Here is a 21598-nt window from a genome sequence, read left to right as displayed (position 1 = left end):
TATGATTTCCGCTTGCTAACGAAATGAACTAATTCCCACTGGTTAAGCGGAAATCAAAGGAGAAACGATAAAATTGATCAAATATGGGAGATGTATATTTTTATCATAGTGAAAATGCCACGATGAGCAACTAACAATCAAAGAATGAGTCAAACAAATGTCTTCTATGGCCAATAAATTTCACCCCCACTCTTGAGGGATGGAAGTTTTGTACAACATTCAGCTTACAACATATTCGACGGTTTCTACAGCAGCCAGCTTCTTCGGTATTCAACACCATAGATACTGCTTCCAAAACAAATTGGCATGCCTTCTCTGAGTGCCAGATTGGGATACAAGGAAAATTCTTTGGGGCATACGAGACTAAGAGATGAACATTCTGCTTGCCTCAGGTGGTATGTTCTTTTCCAACAAAATACCCCACGCCATGTTTCGAAACTACTTCGGCCTACCCTGGTTCAATCTGAAAATGGTTGAGCGTCCATGCATAGGTGCACCAATTTCCTTTGATACTCCCCAAAATATTCACCAACTGCAATTACATCATCATTTCCTGGGCTTAGACCAGGCAAGTCAACCACTGAATCATTGGTTTCATCCTCTGAACCTCCTAAATTAGTGATAAATTGCATGTGAATTTCACGGCAAGCCAGTATGAACATAGCAGCTGTGTCTGGCTGTTGTGCCTCTCGGAGGGCTGCCAATGCCTCCTGGATTGCCCCAGCTGCAACAAATAAAATAAGAGCCCTGCATCCAACCACACGCATCTTCAGCTTTAGAATGCAAATTAGGCATTGGACAAGAACAATAAGAAAAACAGTTGTACCTCCAAATGTTATGTTCAGCATGAAGGACATGCTCTGCCCACCTTTGCAACACCCTGCAATAACAACAATGTTAAATAAAGGCAACCCCTAGGAAGATATCAAATTGATACATGGGATCAAAATTTCATCGACTTGGAATCAAAATGGCAGATGGGCATATTACAGGAACGGAAGGCATATGGTTAAACCATCACAGGCAAATTTCAGCATATCTATGGAATTAAAACAGAGTAATCCTAATTCTAGGAATTTTAAATGCCAGAGAAATCTAAAATGTCCTCCCTGAAGGCAAAAAAAACCAGAAAGAAATAACCTTGCATAATCAGATCCCTTTAAATGGGCAGCAGCTAAAGTAGCAGCATCAGTCCAGTATCCAGCATCTTGCAGCTGCATATGGTTAAAATAACCATCAGTCAAAGTCATACAACAAGAATTAAGCATGATATGTAGCTGCTCTATGAAATGCTAAGAAATAATGACACTTAAGGGCTCTACTTAAAAGGATAAACATGATCTTGTGGAGCTTGCTTATGAAGTGCTTATCAAGCTTGTTAGTGGAAGCTAAATGAGCAAAGTTCACATAAATTCAAACTCGTACTTATTTATTCAATGAGCCTGGATTTGTCAGTCATCTATGTTTTATGAGCTTGATAAACTCAATCATGAGCTCACATACATACCCTAGCCACTACAAGCTTCAAATATAGACATAAATAGGTAAATGCATACCTACATATATATAAAATCATGGATAACAAAAATATACAACAAAAAAATCCTAGAGATTCTGTTATACACAAAACAAGAAAAGAAACAACCATTGGGTTGGATTTTTATTTTCAAGGTTTGTCAAGAAAACTGAAAAAAGGATTTCTTTAACAGAACCAAACCAAACCTGTGAACAAGCTTCCTGATACCTCCCAACAGCACAGAGCAGATGAGTGCCAGATAGTGATCGATCAGTTCTGACCATGTTTGCAGCAACGACCTATATCATCATAGAGCAGTGAATAACACCCAAAATAGACAGGCATTATTATTAAACCTAGACAATCACATGTTTTAATCAAGAAAGAGAGAAAACAAAGTTAGCCCTCACCTTAACTGCCAGCTCAAGAAGAGATCTTGACACTGCAGAAGAAAGAGCAACAGCACGTAGAGCATTTGGGTAGAAGTAAGGACTCTCTGGAGAAGTAGAAAGCAATAAACTGACAGCACCTTCCAAGTTTCCAATTGTGATTAGCCTGCGCATGCCAAATACAAAGTATAATTACCAGCATGGAAAACACAGAAAAGAACACAAACTTGGCCCAGCAAACAGTACTTTTCAAATGAGCTTATGACTCAACTGCTCCCTCCCTCCAACAATGCAGTACAAATAGCAGTTCCACAAACAAGATATTCTAGGCCATACCAAGCTAAAATCCTAAACAAGAACAGTAGTTCTTATGTCAAGTAAATTTCCCATGGTCTGATGCTGATAATTTTTAGAATCTTCAAACTACAGCACCATAATTTGAAATCACATCATGCATGCCATGGGGAGAATTGGAGGAAAGATTGGACAGCTTACTTTTCAGATTAATCTAGATTTAGATTAACTCAATTCTATTTAGAAAGAAACTAAGAAGAAAATTATAATTACTCGAAAAGAAGACAACAGTTCAATAGAAATAATTGATCAAGACTGGAAAATCTAGGCAACTTCTCTTCCACAAATTTTATAAACTTCAAGCAGTCTTTCCATACATCTAAAGAGTTCCAAAAATCTTATGTATTCATAACATAGAAAGTATAATTAAAGAAAATTAAAAGATAAAACACACCGTCCAATAATTGCTTTTGAGAAACTAAGGCTCCATATTGTTGGTGCTAAGGCACTTTTTTTTTTTCCATTTGCTTTTTACATTTTTCACTATTGTTGATAAACAAAATTGAAAGAAAAAAAAAGGAATGTAGTTAAAGCAAAATAATAACATAATCAAATGAATAAACAACTCAATTGCATCACAAAACTAAGTTTTTAACATAACCATCCCATATAAAAATTACAATAATACATTTATCTGAAACAAATTTTCGCTGTTTCTTCTGGAAGCAAAAGAAGTTGCAAAAGTAACAAGGTTCAACATTCAGAAAGACACTGCAGCAATTTCATCATTCAACTAATTAACAATAGCAACAAAATAACATAAACTCACTCATGCACATGGTTCTGAATTGCCTCCTCTCCTTCCAATTTCTCATGCCAAGGGATACGCTCATTAGCACTTTCCCATAAGTCTTCTTGCTCAAAAGCCATTAACCTAAGTTGACCTTGAGTCTGCTAACCAGAAAATGTCTTGCCATCAAAAGTTTTAAATCACAAGAGATATACAAGACCAACCTAAATAGAACATCTCACCCTTTCAATTATTTTATTAGGACTGTTAAAAACCACTAGAAACTTACCAATGCATCCCTTTGCCCAGTTTCTGATGTTGATTTCTCCTTTGATGTAATTCTACTAAGTAGAGATTTGTCATCAAGATCAGAATTTGGCACTGAAATAGGTGCTTTCTGTGGGGACTTATTTATTAATTTATTCATTAAGTGGTTAATAGCACGAGGCAATTGCAACCAGAAAAGTGCTTCTGAGACCTCACCAAATGTAGCAGCAGCAAAGGCAAACCTTGCAGCACAACCCTTATTGACTATGGTAGCATACAATCTAGCCCTTTCATCATCTAGTATGCAACCTTGTGCAGTGAAACAATGGAAAAGCACAAGGATAAGGAAAATTAATAAAATGTTTAAGTAGTAGAATTGGAACACTAGATAGGTTATTAAAGCCTACCTTCCTTACGGTAAGGTTCTAATACTTTTAGGAGCAATTCTGGGACTACAGAATCACCAACAGATGGTAATTCAATCAGGTAACTGCGAAGGTCTTCTGAAGATGAAGCCATTCCTGGAACGAGATGGAGCCTCTTATCTATAGTTGTACCAGTAGTATTAAACCAAGAGGGTTTTACACCCAATTGTAATATCATCCGTAGTGCCTGTAATGACATGAAATATTGGGTCAATTGTAAGTAACTCTTTGAACAGTCATTTAACCTTTGAGATAGCAAACAAATAAAATGAAGTTTCATGGAAAGTAGAACAAGGCCAGTAGGCCCATTTCAAAATACATTCCTCAATCCATTCAGGATTGTGACACCAACTCCGATGTATCACCATTAACAATTTTGTTTAAGGCCATTTTTTTTCTTTTCAATTTTAACACTTAACGCAATAGTGTTCCATCAATCCATCTACTTTTAAAGAAACGTGAAATGTTGTACATGTCTCTGCTAAATGCAAATGATCTGTTAGCATCATGTGTTAGAAGGAACCTTCAGTAGTTGGCGCTTGTATAAAATAAAACAGTAATATGGAATTATAGGTTACTAAGCCAAAATGAATAGGCAGAACATTGTTACCAGAGCATGGGGTGTAGGAAGTAATACAGGACAACATAAAGGCATCGGTCGAAATCTCTCTTTTATATTTCTTGGCAGTGCCCCAGGGACCATTTTCTTGTCATTTCTGCATTTGCACAAGTGAGGTTAATAAAGTACAAAATATATCAACTTCATATGAATCATATTTTAACTAGCAGTATTGTCCATTTCATTTCAAAACTAAACACTGATTGTTGAACCTAACCAGTCCCTCTCTCCTTGCTAGCCACTCCAGACCTATCTCAGCTTTCATTCTAATAAAGCAACCAAAAAGTCCATTCTACCAGCTCCAACCAAATTTTAACAAAAACTAATAATAATTACACTAACTTATGCTAACAAAAAATAGAGATTTCTATTTGAAACCACTCATATAGAGACTATCTACAAAGGGAAAAAAACCTTGAGAACTAAGAAGAAATTGTGGCACATACATGTTCACCTCAATAAGCCGAAAGCTACTATCAGCTCCTGCCATGCATAAAACCAACGGATCATTCTTGTCGGTCCGCAAGTGCAACCAATCCAATTCCAATACCAGGGTTCCAGGAAATTGAGGTTGTAAAAGAGAATTGGCCAATGGGTCTGGTGAATCCTGCAAATACCAAATACTATATATTATGCTCAAATCTAGAAATATCCTTCAAAAGGTCCATTGGGGCGAAAAAGAACCATTTATTCTAACTCAAACTTCTATAAGTTCACATAACATGTACCATTCAAGGTCTCAATCAGAAAGAATCTAGCAATAAAAACCACATAATGAGGCTTCAATCCTCTGGTGTATAATTTGAATATGAGTTTAGAAAGGATAAAATGCCCAAGTGAGAAGACAGGTCCAAATTGGAAAGAATGTCCAGCAAAACACCACAGAATAGGGTTGCAACCCTCTAGTGCATAATTTTAAGTATAAGGGCACATTTGTTATAAGGGAAAGCATTCACTTTCCTTGGCATTTAATAGGTCGGAATCTGATCCTCATGTTTGGTAAACTGAAAAGTGCCCAACAATCTTGGGAATCTAACTCTCATTTTTGGAAATACTTTCCTATAAACATAGAACATGATTCCTATCAGAGGTGGAAGCGTAACTTTCCCATGTAGTTGAAAAGTTAAAAATTAGCTTTGAGACAAAAATCAAAATTACCACATCCCTACTAGAGTATTTAGTGAACCAAACAAGCCAATGTAACTTTCTCAATTTAGTCAGCACATTACTATGTAAAGCAAACAATGTAATGTTACTTTTTGAGAAATCACATCCTATCACAATCATGACATTGGAAAGCACCAAAAAACCTCCAATGTAGAAGGATGCAATTAGTAACAAGAGCAAAAATGAACTTGCTTTCTAAATTTATCTTCCAATTTATGAAGGCACAGACCAAAGGAAGTTCACAAATAAAACATGTGAATGTAGAAAATAAAATATGGTAGTCCCATCTCAATTCTCAGGGGGAAACAATCCAACTTTCTAATGACTAAGAAAACACTCCAGAAACCTTTAAACACAAAATATGCATCAATTATTAAGTATAGCAAGATAATAGCAGCAGATAGATAAATGGAAGGCAGAAAATTTGATAAATGCATTTTCACACTTACAAGATCAAACACCGAAAATGTATTGTCATTAAATAGTACAGCAACCCGCCCCCGACTACGGTCTCCAGCAACAACAGGAGAGAATTTTATTCTTCGAACTCCTTCTCTGTAAGTGTTGAAAGAGGAAGACTGGCCAGTAGTGACATCCCACCACCTTATGTTACCTGACCTGTCCCCCATGACCTGATAAATTAATGATATCAGTGAAGACAACAATCTTCAAGGCAACAAGATAACATACCAACTGGATGCAATAATTTAAATATGATACATACAACATGAGGCAAGCGGTAGGCCATGGCTGTAATCAATCCATCAGATGAAACAAATGAAGAAGAAGGCCATTTTGGTCTGGAAGACAAGCAAAAATCCTTATTAGTGCAAGCAAAAAGGGAAAGGAAATGTGACTATATGCTATGAAAAATGTAGAATATAGAAAGAGAATACAAGTAATATGTGATCAGAAATAAACCAAAATGCCTATGGACTAAAAATTAGATTTTTTCTGTACAAAAAATATAAGGAAAACTTACGCAAAAAATAAATAAATAAAATGCAGAAAATAGAAGTCCCCCCCCCCCTTTTTGTCCCTAAGTACTTCATGACAAACTTGATGAGAAGGTAATCATTTTTCATTCAACACAATATTGGATTTCTGCTTCCATGTTATGGACATTACCGAAAATATAACACATAACAAGTTACAAGATTGTTTGTCAACAAGTTTAGGTTCCAAGACAACATCTTTAAGAACCTGATTTGGCATTGCAACAATGGCAACAGGATGCATGTGTTAGGTGCATATTAATAGTGCTAAATCTACAGCCACATACAAATTTGTCAAGCTCCAAAACTGTTGTTGATTTGAGGTCCCATCACCAAAATATTATCACTTCACAGCTCAAGAAAGTTGTGGCTCAAAGAAAAGTCAATGTCCACAGTAGCTAACACATTAAAAGTGAATACTATATGTTCAAGACTACTACAGGGACTCAAATTCATGGAGTACAGATGTAAAGGCAAACACAAAACAAATGGCTCACATGTAAACCAAAATAAAGAAGATTACACATTTTCTAGTAGCATGTAGGTTCAACCTGATTCTATTACATTATATTAAGCATTTACAATAAATTATACCTGAAGTCTCGGATCCTCCGGCCATGAACCTCAAAGACTCCGAGTGCACCATTAACTAAGGCAAATGCAAAACTCTCAGAAATCTCATCTTGCAAATTGTCAGAGTTCCCTGCTTCTGCATTTAGAAGTTATAGTTATTATAAGATAACCATTTGGGCAAGACAGAGGTCTTTGTAATAAGTGATGCCAAGTATAATATCCCACTTGAATCTGATGAAGATGCAATTGTGGGTGAGGTTGCCACTTCTGGTGCCACAGCTTTATTATCTTTATGGGATAATGACGATTCCCTCGAAGGACCTTTTTGAACTGGTCTGGGAACTGTTGGAAGAGTCCATTCCATTACCGTGAATGGAAGAGCTAATGATCTAAGCTACATGGAAGTATAGAGAATAATAATTATCCAAATTAAAATATTAGACAGTAAATCAAGAAGAAATTTAGGACAGATGTCATATTGATTTATACAAGTTTTAGAATAAAACTAAGAATAAAAACAAATCAATGACAGAGAAACAAGTGCTGAATTTGCCTAACGTAAATATATATTATATCAAGGAAAGTGAAATATGAAGACAATATAATTCAGCATGAAACCTTCCATAACGAAAACTCAAGGGAAAAAATCATTAGTGGACCAGGGAACTCAAAAGGAAAAAGTAAAAGGAACTAACAATATACCCAAGATATTATTTCGGAAATTAGAAAGTCTTACCAATGAAAGGAGCAATTAACACATTTGGAACAATAGCAACCCGAAAAACGGCTGAAGTGATCGTGGAGCTGTGAAACTCCAAAATTACTATTGAGTTTCATTATGAGCGATGCAAAAATGAGTATTTTGGTTTTCTATGAATTCCTATAAGTTTTGCAAGTCTAAGATTTCAGGAGGCACTAATTCCGGTGGTCAGTTATGTACTTAATGGCACAACTGCAAACGATACCTAAACATTCTTATGCTAATTTATAGAACTTGATTTTCTCTTGAACAGAGAGATAAACAATATTTTGCTTCTCATATGAAGACACCAGTATCTGCAAATGAATCAAATTTCATCTCTTTGGCCTTGCTTATGTAAGCTCAAGCAATGCATGCGCTCAAAATTCCACCAAAGAGCTATAAAATGAGCAAAAACATGTCATTTTTCCTTCTACACTAATATAAACATCGCAAATGACACTATTATGACAAATATAATCAGGTTCTTTCTATCTCGGGATATTCTGCATATTTTAAAGCAAAGCCATGTTTTTCAATGGAGTGCTGGTTGCTGGAAGGACTCAAACAAAAGCATTGCGAACAGCAATTTTGTATTAAGATGAATGATTTCTGAAATTTGAATATCATTATTACTTACACGTTTGGTTACCACATCCTTCAGTGTGACTATATCATCTAAGGTTTATTAATAATGTCTCAAGTAGGGGAAAGAAAAAGAAAACATAATAGAGAGATAAGGGGAAATGAAGACAGGAATTTGAGGTAGAATAGAAGAAACATGAATAACTCATAAACTCTTAAGTCACTCAAAAAAAAAAAAAAAAGCACATCAAAGTATTATGGACATCGGACATAAAATCCTAATATAAATGCAAAATTCCTACTTCCTAGTTAAAAATAAACCCTAACTAAAACCTTGAGGTGATTCTCACTCAATAAGCCTCCAAGAACCATGACAATCTTTCTATCTTCACTCTTGCAACTTTATTTCTGCAACAGCACCAATACAACCATTTGAGAAGCCTAATGAAATACTAGACAGACAAATGAGGGAAGGCTAGTGAACATCAACCAACAAAATGTTTAACCCTTTACTAAGATGAAGTATCAGAAGCCAGTCATCAAGTCAAAATATCTCAATTCTTCACGTAGAAAGGTTTATAGTGAAAAGAACAAGCTTACTGTTAGCAACCATTATCAGAAATACTGCAAGCCAGAAGAAGAGGAAGTTAAGCATCACACTCACCATAATTGGATTTTTTGTCATAGCCCAAACCTCAACAGGTGCATCACGAAATAAAATCAGAAGATACCTGAAAAAGTTAAAAATAACAAGATGTTACCACATTCCAGAAATCAGACAGCTAGTTAGACAAAGAAGGGAGCAGAATTAGAAAAACATCAGAAAAAGTTAGCCATATTCAGAACATATAAAGGGTTATAATTATCACATTATTGACAACCTATGAATAAAAATTGCAATTTCCAGAAACCAGGTCATTACATATTCCTTTACAAGAAATAAGAATCAAGGGAACCAGCAGGAAGAGATGATCCTCCATCTAACAGACAAGAATGCATATCACATATTTTCAGAGATACCTTGGCTACCACGATAATTAATCACCAACCCAAACCGAGGGCCCCCATTCTCTATCTCCAGGGTTTGGTGTTATGAAGCATATGCTAAAATTTTCTATTAGCCTTCAAGACCAACCTTGTGTGCAACTGCAGTTTCATTTTCCTTCTACAGATTAATTTTGACAACACAAGTCTAGGGTTTCTAATCAATATATATATCACCATAGCAGTTAATACTGGCTGCATTGACTATTTCTAAGCTGATAATAATAATTATTAAATAACAACATACACAAATGGCAACACACGATAAAAACATGAAATATGGCAGTACAGCATCCATGTTACAGCATCTCTGCTTCCTCCTTTCCTTTTACTTTTTGTAATACATGTTTACACTTGTAAGAGTAGCACACTTCTTATGCATCATAATATGTGGAAACAATCTAAAGTTGTCATATTGAAGGAGCAATTTTTGCATGAAGGGAAGTATGTATCAATTTAAAGGATGCTGCCAAATGAATGCATTGAGTAATCAAAATGAGAATTTAGAAGGAAAACCTTCCAGATGAAGAAGTCCTTAAAGCTCTTATAGGTGCACGTTCTGGCTTTTGTAAGACCCGAAAAGTTCTGTTAAGCCCACTTCTTAGACAAGTCACAACAAGTCTGTTAATGTAGCCTCCAGTTTTCTCATTCACCTAAGTCCATAGAAGTACTACTAAGGATTAAACTGTCGAACAAAGCAATGATATTAAACAAAGGAAAGGAAGATCTGCAGAGAAAGAAGAAATGAAGCTAACTATGATGCAAAAGACAGATATAGTCCTTGGAAACTTGATACACTACCTGTGTGTATGAAAACGAAACCAGTCTTGAATTACCAAGCCATCGTAAGCCCCTCACCATACTATTATGAACCGAAAAACTGGATGCAACAGCGTTGGTAGAGACATCAATGACATCAATTGTCCCACTTTGACTACCCAAAGCAACTAGTGGAACTGTTATTGCAGGATTATCTCCCCCACCTTTGCAGAATATAGTGTGATTAATAAACTTGTAAAAGTTTCACAGAAATGGAAATTCAGGAGGTAGATTGAGGAGGTGGAACTAACGAGACATAGTAGCTGTTAAAGAAGGAGATGGTACTGCCAGCATGGTCACCGTTGAAGAAAGAACCTGAAGCTGTCCAACTAAGCTAATCTGCACTAATGATTTGGCATATAAGTACGCATGAATAACCGAAAGAACTTGTACCAAGGCAAAATAAAAGGAAGTTGTTCAGAAATAATAAATGCTTTTCATTTCATTCTCAAAAACAACAAGGAGAAAATTATAAGCTTACAGGGCACCTAAACCATTCTTGATAAAGAAGAGAAACTCAATGACTGTTGTACCAAAATAAAATAATGCAGTTATGTCAACAAAGGCTTGGCAGACAAAGAAACCCATTATTTATTTAAAGATCACAAAAAGTAAAATATCTGGCAAGTAATAAGCTTGTTGATCAAATTACACTTCTTCCATTTCCAATGGATTCCATATATATCTTCCATACAGTTCAAATATGCAGTAGTTACTCTGATCTCATGGCATCATTTTCCAAGCTTAACCTTTGACCAAGCATAAAAAAGTAAGTTTGATTTTTCTCTCAATTTGACAGTTAGGTATGCTGCAGCAGCAAGTGAATAAGCATTTCAATGACGCTCTATAATAAATAAAATTCCAAAACGCTGTTTGGGCCAGAAGAGTACCATAATTAACATCATGTTCTTTTCTGATACAAAGTTCAACATGGCATCTGGCCAGTATTTTGAATCCCAGCTCAGCCAATTAATTTATGTTAAGATCACTTAATTTTATTGCACTTGCCGTCAATTCCAAGCAAAAATATGTTATAAAGCTAAAAGCTCAATGACCCAGCAAAAATTGGTCAAGTCTATACATGCCAAGGGCACTAGAAACAACACCCGAGAAAGTTTGTATCACAAACCCACAAAATGCATTTTAGCCTGGCAATTCCCTAATCTACCACTTATTCATAGTAAGCCATTCCTAAATCATAAATTGCATCGTTAACAGAAGAGATTTGGGTTATCATACAAGAAAGAAGAAAATATTTCCAAATGCAATAACAACTCTTCCTTTACCAAAGCCGTAATATCATGTCAAAAGTGGACTGAGTCTTCATATAATTGTATGATAGGAAAAGGAAGATATGCAATGTTAATATCTCCTATGTGTATATGTGTGGAGAGAAAGTAAAGTCATGACGTGTAAGTGCAACTTCGTAGATGGGAGGGCAGGTCAAGGAGCCAGCTAAAGGGGGAAAGAGAACAAAATGTTTCAAAGTTTCCCTTTGTTCAACTGATAAAACTACAGTCATCACATCAGCAAGAACTGAGGAACATTCAACAGGAAAAAGAAATATTTTGGCATGCCAGTTAGAAAGTTAAAGAATTTATTTGCAAACCTTAAATGTCACATCTGCAAAGCGAAAAGTAGAGTTTGGTAGCTGAGTTCGGCTACCATTTATGTTGTCCAGCTGCCTGCTGCCTTCTGCAGCAAGTCCATCCTTAGTAGACACTATGGTGGTGATATTTGTTGAATCAAGAGATACATTAGCAATATTTCCGGAAATTCCAGCATCCTTCTGCATAACTCCATCCCCTTCAGCAGTCAAGATCCAGCTCCATAGTTTGCCATCGTCAGAGATGGAAAACAAACGTGTCTTAGCAACAAGAAGAGTATCATCACAAAATTCAAAAGGATTATCAGAATCCACATCAGATGCACCATTTGATGAATCTGAATAAAGCTTGCTAATATTATGAAGCGTTGACTCTGATTGGCTGACAAGGACTGCAAGAACTGATGGTGACGGGACAGGTGAGCCAAGGGATGGCATCAACTCCTCCATTGTACACATTACATGTACCTGTTCTCCTCTGTAATAATAACACCCAAATGAGAGCATCCTTTTAAATGCAGAAATTTGGAAATTTGAATATCATTAACTACATTAAAGAAAACCATAAAACAAAAATATTTATAGGTTATAAGAGATAAATATGAAAATATGGTCTGATGCTTCAACTTGCTGTGACAACAAGGTATCACCTAGGAAAAGATTTCAACAGCTTTAATTGGTTGCAGATATGATTCTATCTTTACAAGAAGATAAACTAATAAATAGCTTTGTATGACTGAACCGGTGGATGTATAGTTCCCAATCACAATTTGATAAAAACCATATCATACTTCAACCAATGAGAACATTCATAACTAAATGATTTTATGTGCAGGAAGCCGAGAATCTCTTATTATATCATAAATCAAAAGGATATTTCAAAGTCTTTCCAAGTACTTTACATTGCCTAGTCTCCAATTCAAAACCTTCTGCGTCTGTTTTCCTAATTTTGTTACATAAAATTTATGATTCCTTGAATACCCAAAGTGATGTGCACTGTAGGAGCTTATTTAATCGTATCAAGTTAAATTTGAATGAGGCCAGATATTGCAGGAATAAGATAGAAATAGAAAATGCTTACTCTTTCCTTCGCCAGATGCTGATCTTCCCATCAAGGTGGGCACAATAAACCAACTCCTGATTTGGATCAGGCAATACATCAAGAAACTTGGCGCACCCGCGCGGCAATGGGGCAGAGAAAAGCGTTGTTTCATATTTCAAATCGAAAACCACCAGCTCCCTAGGAAACGTCACGTAAATGACGTTTTTCCAAAGCGGAGAAAACGACAAACGCACCGCATATAGCGGGAAAACAGCTGAAGCAGGAGAAGAAGAAGTTCCTCCAGCAGCAGCGGCAGCATCCTTTTCAAGCTTAAGTAACTCGGTACATTCAGTTCGAATCTGGAGTTCTTTGAGGGCAACATCATCATCTTTTTCTCCCAAAACTTTGATCGAAAGAAGAAACCCTTTGAGTCCAACTATACACAAATGGCGGGAGTCGAAAGGATCACGGCGGATACAGGATAGATATTCGGGTGAAGCGTCGTATTTGAAGATGCATCGAGAAGAGGAAGTGTTGTAAAGGGAAAAATAAGAAGGGCCAGAGATAGAAGCAAGGTGAAAAGAATCGGAGCGGGCCTGTACCCAACAAAGGTCTTGGATACCAGATTTAGAGGAAGGATCGGGAGGATCAATGGAGAGGATGAGAGAACGGAGGCGGAAATCGAGGAGAGCAATACGGCCGTGGCGGTCGGCGGCGGCTAGGATGAGATGCGAAGAGGAAGGTTCTGTAGAGAGAAGGTCCCGACCAAGAGGGAGCGGGGTCCACCGTACGGAAGTGACGAAAGGGGAGAGAGAAGAGGAAGAAGGAGGGAGGGGAATGGTGGCAACGAGCTGGAGGGAACGGGAGTCAACTACGGAAACGGAGGAGCCGGAGGCGAATGCTAGGAGACCGGAGGGATTTAGATCAGCAGATCCGAAGTTGTTGCGACTGGGTGGGCCTGGTAGTGTGCAATCCCATGACTCGTTGGGTAACGGTCGATGGGTTGGAATCGACATTTTCGGAAATTCAGCTTCGAGTGTCCTAACGTGTAGGCGATGACGGAGGAGAGGAAAGGAAAGAAATGAAAAGGTACATTACTGAATTTCTTTCATGGAAAAATGTTGACTCCAATGTCACTCCTCCGACTATATGGACCAAGAGACACTATAGCCCATATAATTTGTTTATACCAGTAGAGATTTGAAGAGTCGTGGAGGTAATTGGGTAAAAATCCCTGCGCTTCTCAGCTTGTTTGGTGTCTTTTAGGGTTGGCAATAAGATTATAAAATGTACGATGTGGGACAACGGAGTGTCCTATTGAATATCATCTAATTATATGAAATCAAGCTAGGAACAAAATTGTTGAATCGCATCTTGGCATGCTTAATATATGAAGGAAACCAGTCAACTTCGAAGAAAGCAATGAACAATCATGATGTTGAATAAGTATAGGATGGGACTATGAATGTGATTATACATCCCTTTTTAAAAGCTTAAACTATGAATGAAGTTACACCATCTATTTTCCTTTCCAAATATATATATTCAATTTACAAACAAACATGCTTCTTATGTTATGTTTGAAAGAGGCAATGTTAATTATTAATTACATTATTTTTTTAAAGGCCTATATGAAATTAAGGATAGTCAAAAGTTGGATTAAAATTTTTATGCAAGTTAATTATTTTTTAGAATAATAATATTGGGCGCATAGTATTATATTTTCAAGGGGATGCAGTTTTAAACTTTGGAGATAGATTTTTTTTATAGGGATAGTTGACATAAAAATAACTTTTAAAATGATGGATTTTTATGTAATTTTTTCCATTTTAGCTTTTTTTTTCCCTTTCATTTTCATTTCCTTTTCAATTCTATATGAAGATAAAAGATTGAAATTTTTTTATCCTTACCAGAATTGAAGTGAATACCTGATCTTTGCCCCAAATGTGGAGGGCATTCTTGATTAAGTTTATCAAGCTCAAAAAGAACATGAATAAATAATTTTTCTACTTGAAGATAGTGATTTATCATTTTATGCACTGAAATATTCATTAAAGGGCAATCTTCAGGAAATAAATAAATGAAATTTCCATTGTACCTTTAGAGTTTTATGAAGCATTTATGCGCATGAAGTCGTAATTTCTTTCTTTTATTCATTTCTTGTTTTTCTTGCATCAATGTGTTTTTTTTTTTTTGCAAAAATTAAGATTTCGTATAGCAAGAAGACATTTATTTGGCAAGGAACATGGGGTTGTATCCTTGAGGTTTAGTGGTGGTTTTATATTGCTTAGGTTTGGGGGAGTTATGATTTTGTACATGTAGTGAGCTGCTATTTTAGCATTATGCTTCCAGCTCCAATTAGGTTTCCAAGTTGTGGATTTGGGTTTCAACACTTGGATTGTGCCGTTGATTCAAGGTAAAATATAAGGTTATGATAAATGACAAAACCATCACTGTAAATTATTTTAAGTCTTAAAGCAGGAATGGTTGCAAGTAGGAGTGGGTATCATCAAATTATTGAGTGTAGCTGCCATCGACTTGCCCTGCCCATAGGGCCCATCTCTCATAATGAGGCTGCTCACTGATGTTGATTTTGATGGTAAGTTGAAGGAATACCTGATTTGTTTACGATGGAAGTGAATTAGTGGTTGAGTTGGGATGTGAAGCAGTGGTTGATTGACCCCACAAACCATATTCCACAAAGCAACGTGAAATGAAATCTCTTTATCTATGCGACAAAACTTATAAACCTACTTCTTCTACCTGCTTTGCTTTCCTCCACAAATCTCAGGATGGGAAGAATGGTGATGGTGGATGAGAAATTCTGTTTCGAAGAAGAAACGCAGCTAACCGTGCATAAGACGTCAGTGTTTTATCGAGGAGATGGGTTTGTGGTATACAACCCAAAAGGGGAGCTGATATTGAGGTTCGATTCTTACTATGGCCCCCATGGCCATCCACTACCCAAAGACGAGCTGGTTCTCATGGACGCCACTGGCAACTGCCTTCTCACCCTCATTCGCAAGGTCTGTCTCTTCGTTCTTTCTGCGCTTAACTATTTCCATCTTGCAAACCCCTTTTCTGGATACCCAACCTTTCAAACAAAAATAAATTATAGGGTACTAGAACCTGAAACTTTTTTTTTCTAAATTGATACTCCAATTTATATTCTGTCATTTATATTGACCAAATTCCTTAATATTATTAAGGAATTTGTCATCTGAATTTATCTAAAAGTATTTAGTTAATTCATGAATTTTTCTAAAAAATTATACTTTTTTTAAATTAATTTATACTTTTAAAAGATTTTTAAGTTTTTAATTTATGTTCACCACATGTCATATTGAGAGGTTGTCATATATTATTATAAGATGGGCCATCAATATCACGTTGGTACAAATTAACATTGTTAATGCAGAAATACTAAAACTAGGTGACAGAATATAAATATAGGTGTCAAAATTTATATACCAACAATTTTAAGTAGTTTTGAATATGTTCAATAGCAATTTACATGCTAATCTTAAAATTATATTACATTATTAAGTTGTTGGTTTGAGTGAATTTAGAGGCGAAATGTTTTAGTTTTTTTAAAAGAAATAAAGGTTTAATTGGCCAAGATTTTAGGGTTTGAAAAGGAATAAAAAAAAAGATAAAGTTTGAGTTTTTTTCAAGGGATAAATATTGAAATTATATATCAAATTTGATCTAACGTGTAATGTCATATATGAACTTTGGTTTTATGTGATTATATATATAAAATTTTAATTTGATTCAATTTTTAAAAATCACTAACAACATTATTAAATTAGCATCATATTACGTTGGATACTACATACATAAACAATTATATTTATTCAATATGAAAATAAATATATGTATTTGTTTCTTTAAATATATACAATTAAATCAAAATCAAAGTTCCATGTATACATATGAACGAAAATAAAAGTTTAATGTGTATAATTACACTAAATAAAAGTTAATGTATCAAATTGCACATTAAATTAAAATTGATGTATAAATTTGATATTTATCTTATTTTTCTAATTAGAGTGTCTGCTTCACTCGGAAGTTTAAATTTATATTATATAATTTATGTATAAATGTGAAAACTATTACAGTTTAAAGACTAATTTGGATAAAAAAAATTAAATCTTGATATGAGAGTAATTGTCAAGTTCAAACTCCAAATAGTGATTTAATTCTTAATCTTTTATCAAGGATGAAATCATGGATGGAATTCTTCAGTGTAATATTAGAACTTTTGAGGTTAACCCGATTAAGTATGGAATTCGTTTAAACTTTTAGAGTTAAAAGAAAAACACCAAATTTAAAAAAAAAAAGTTTAGGCAAAAATATTAGGCTCATTTAAAATAATGGTTGGGGTCCGTTTTAAAGTTTATTATATTATTTATTTATTTTTATATATTATATAAATTATATGGTAAGAAAAATTAAGTATAATATTTAAATATATATTAAGTTATTCTTTTTGTACAATGATGATTCAAACCCAAATTATTTTTGGGATAGATGAACACTCAGACCAATAACTTGGGATTCAAATATATTAAATTGTTTAAGTTTAAAAAACAGTAAAATAAAAAAAATGATAGCAAAAGAGATATATATACATAATTAGTAAATATTAACAAACAATAATTTTATTTTTTAAAAATTACAAAAGAGATATATATACATAATTAGTAAATATTAACAAACAATAAATTTATTTTTTAAAAATTAAAATTATAGACAGTCTAAATAAGTTTGAATTAATCATTTATAAATATAAGTAGATTTGGGTAAAATTTTAACCTTATATTTTGATTTGCGTTAATTTTAAGTAACTTAATATAATATTAATATCAAACATAAACTTGACCTAACTCGATAATAGACATCTTTATTCAATATATATATATGTTAATATTTTTTATCCATAACAAAGTAAGAAAAAACAAACTATATTATCAGGTAGATTTTAATTATTTTCAAATAGACTATCCATAAACTATACTTACGAAAATTAGGTTTATTTTAATAAGTTCAATTTAAAAGGGTTTATGGAGTTATGATATTACTATATAATTTATGCTTATTCAAGTTGGTTGGATTTAAAATATAAGTTTTAAATTTTGTTTAAATATGTCTATAATTTTAAATAGTTAATTTAAGCCTATTTTTTTTAACCATAAACGGTTTAATATATTATAGGTATAATATTTATGTGCTATAAATTATATAATATATAAAAAAAGTGTAAATTATATCTAGGTCACTTTGAAAAGGGTTTGTCTTATTTTGATTATTTTAATTTGTTTTTTCAATTTAATCATTTTAATTAAGATAATTGTCTGAATTAGCCGTTGTTGTTAAAATTTTCATTAATCTATTGATGGATTGTTGACATGGTATATTAGTCAATTGAATGACGACACATGACAATTTTTTTTTACTTTTGGCTAAAGCCTAGGGACCTATATACAATTAATCCAAAAACACTTTCTTTTCCTTTTTTTCCTTTCTCTTCTCCCTGTACCTCAGAAATGGAGCTGGCTTACATCCCTGAACAAACAAATTCAATTAAAACCCAGAATTTATGAGGAGATAAAAAATGAGGTACAGGGAGACGAGAAAGGAAAATAAGAAAGTGTTTTTGGATTAATTATATAAAGGTCCCTAGGCTTTAGTTAAAAATAACAAAAATGTCACGTATCGTTATTCAATTGGTAAATATGTTACATCAACAATCTGCCAGTGGATTAACAGAATTTTTAACGGCTTTTTAAAGTGACTAAATTGAAAGAAAAAATTTAGAATAATTAAAATAGGACAAACTCCTATTTTAAAGTGACATCAAGTGTAGCTTACGCAAAAATAAAATATGTAATATTTAAAAATAGATTAAAACGGAATAAATTGAAATCTTATAGACCATATTCGACCTATATCTTAAATGGAATTAATTCTTTCAACAAAAATTAATTTTTTAAGCCTAAAATATTACTACGAGGTGATTCACTTAATTTGGTGATTTTGCCCCATATATTTTGAGTTATAGATAATTACTGTTTTAAATGATTGTTATAAAACAGAAGCCAAGTCTCCATCAAAGGTGGGAAGGATTATTAGGCGAAAAAACAAAAAATGAAAGCCCAATTTTCTGTGTCCATCGATCATCCATCATCGGACGGTCAAATGTTGTAGTGGACGTTTACGGTGATCCAAGCCAGGAGTACCATATAGATGGCTCCTATCCCCATCGTTGCTGTACAATCTACAACACTTCTTTAGAGAGCTCATCAAAGGAACCAATGGCTGAGATCAAAAGAAAAGTGGACCCCTCAACTCATGTGATGCTGGGCAAAAATGTGTTTTTGTTGTGTCTTAGGCCAGGGTTTGACAGTGCATTTGCAATGGCCTTAGTCCTCATTCTTGATCAAATGTTTGATGATGCTGATATTGATGACGATGATGCCAAAGAGGATCCTACTCATGTTGCACTGGATTCTTCCTCTTAACTCGCTTTTTTACTACTTTTTTAAAATAAATTTAATCTGATTAAGTCAAATATTAGAATTTTATTTTAGGTAAAACCTTTTACTACATCCTTTCAAGTTTTTCTAATTTTATATTAAGTATTTTGTGTAGTATTATTTAAGTACTCGAATTGGTGTCACAAGTCAGCCGAGTATCAATTCAGTTTAGGAAATTATGAAAATACAATTACGTAATTAAAATAAGTTACATTATTCGAGGTTAATTTAGTCTTTTTATTTAAAAAACAATAAAATTATGCATAAAACGACATTTGAACCCATACCAGCTAGGTTAGTAAAATTTTAAATTTACCACTCAACCAAAGCTTTATTTTAACACTCACACTTTTATTATCTCTATCAATTGTATATATTAATAATAATGTTGTTGTTGATTGAGTTAGTGTCACAAATTAACAAGACACCAACTTAAAATTGATGAAAACACCATATTAAACAATTGTATCCATTTAGTATCTTTAATCTGATACATTTTTGTATTTAAACTCCGTTTTACTAACAATTTAATCTTTTTTTATTAAGCCCTTTTATTTTACAAAGTAACAAATATTATTTTGAGGGCATTTGTAACACCCCTTACCCGTATCCAACACCGGAATAGGGTACGAGGCATTACCAAAACACATACACTTGTAAACGTATTTAACCGAGTTATAAAATTTCATCAAAATTAAAACTTTCAAAATAATTAACATGTTTCTATAACTTTTCACAATATATCCTCAAAATATTATAATCATAATAATTAGGGCCTGCGAGACCCGATACATACTCAAGCAATTTAATGCTTCATTTCCATTTCATTCAATTCGCAATTTCTCATGCTCATAATTTAAATCATATCACTAGCAATTTCCATTTAATTCACGTACAATTCAATGACATCAAATTCAAAACTAATACGTATTTACCATTTAACTCAATGTTTATTGATTATACCATTCAATAACACATTTATGAAATTCTCAATTTAGCAATGAAAATATCACTAGTTTGAATAACAACATCGTCCTGATATAAATACACTACCTCTTATCCATTTACTTTAATTCTTTTGGGCCCATTTGTCACTTACCATCCTTAATCAAATTAGGGAACGGTCACGGAAAATTGAGTACTTCACTTTCACTTTGCCATAGTATAACTATGGTCTTACGTATGATCACTTATCACTTGTCCCTGATCAGATAAGTGTAGCCACCTATCACTTTGTTTCTTGATCAGATAAGTGTAGCTAAAGCTATCACTTATCACTTTGTCTCTTGATCAGATAAGTATAGCCGAAGCTATCACTTATCACTTTTCACTTGTCACTTGATCAGATAAGTGTAGCCGAAGCTATCACTTATCACTTTGTCACTTGATCAGATAAGTATAGCCGAAGCTATTACTTATCACTTTCCACTTGTCACTTGATTAGATAAGTGTAGCTAAAGCTACCACTTATCACTTTGTCACTTGATCAGAAGTACTCAAATCCGGCGTTCCGCTCAATTTGATCATTTATTCATATATCAGGCTTACCAACATGTGTTAATTCATAAACCATTCATGGTATTATTTCATGCCAAATCATATACTGAATATACCATACACACATACTATGAAACTTTATTTTCACACATGAGCTTAAACCATGACCAATAATGCACAAAAATAAGCATCATTCATATTTCATCGTTTATGAGTTATAATCAAACATATGACCATTTATACACGAATCATTCATATATTTCCCAATTTTCCTCCTCCTCCTCTCCATTTCACATCCTTAATGTGTATAACACACTTAAACAACATTAACCATAATTTCAATATTCACTAACATGTATATTCAAAGCTGTTTATCCGAGTCAGAGTCACTAAATTATTTTTATCCGGAGCTACAGAGCTCCAAATTAAGATCCGTTAATTTTTCCTGAAACTAGACTCACATATCTTCATACCATAAAATTTTCATAATTTTTGGTTCAGCCAAATAGTACAGTTTATTCTTTAAAGTTTCCCCTGTTTCGTTGTCTGACAGTTCCGACCACTCTTCACTAAAAATTAATTATCTCATTGTACAGAATTAGGATGATATTTTAGCTTGTTTCTTCTAAAAATAGACTCATTAAGGATTCTAACCATATAAACTATAACTCATAATCATTTTTGTACAA

The 21598-nt window shown here is 33.9% G+C and overlaps 2 protein-coding genes across 2 annotated transcripts; one reads left to right on the top strand and one right to left on the bottom strand.

Moving 5' to 3' along the window:
• Positions 1–73: 73 nt before the first annotated feature.
• LOC107953689 (WD repeat-containing protein 11) lies at positions 74–14147 on the bottom strand. Its single transcript, XM_016889073.2, has 20 exons — positions 12910–14147; positions 11832–12306; positions 10474–10561; positions 10205–10386; positions 9920–10056; positions 9024–9090; positions 7261–7429; positions 7057–7171; positions 6192–6267; positions 5917–6099; positions 4747–4907; positions 4292–4397; positions 3664–3868; positions 3279–3565; positions 3029–3150; positions 1927–2071; positions 1723–1815; positions 1141–1214; positions 827–880; positions 74–747 (listed from the first exon to the last, which is right to left on the bottom strand). The coding sequence occupies exons 1-20, from the start codon at positions 13884–13886 to the stop codon at positions 459–461; spliced, it is 4005 nt and encodes a 1334-aa protein (XP_016744562.2). The 5' UTR covers positions 13887–14147; the 3' UTR covers positions 74–458.
• A 1230-nt stretch (positions 14148–15377) lies between these two features.
• Positions 15378–19514, top strand: LOC107953691 (protein LURP-one-related 5). The gene is made up of 2 exons (XM_016889075.2): positions 15378–15896; positions 18972–19514. Exons 1-2 carry the CDS (start codon positions 15663–15665, stop codon positions 19395–19397), a joined length of 660 nt encoding a protein of 219 aa, XP_016744564.1. The 5' UTR covers positions 15378–15662; the 3' UTR covers positions 19398–19514.
• The last annotated feature ends 2084 nt before the right edge of the window (positions 19515–21598 follow it).

The sequence above is a fragment of the Gossypium hirsutum genome, chromosome D07 (genome assembly GCF_007990345.1).
Source record: "Gossypium hirsutum isolate 1008001.06 chromosome D07, Gossypium_hirsutum_v2.1, whole genome shotgun sequence".
NCBI classification, from domain to species: domain Eukaryota; kingdom Viridiplantae; phylum Streptophyta; class Magnoliopsida; order Malvales; family Malvaceae; genus Gossypium; species Gossypium hirsutum.
This window is presented reverse-complemented; position numbering and strand designations above follow the sequence as displayed.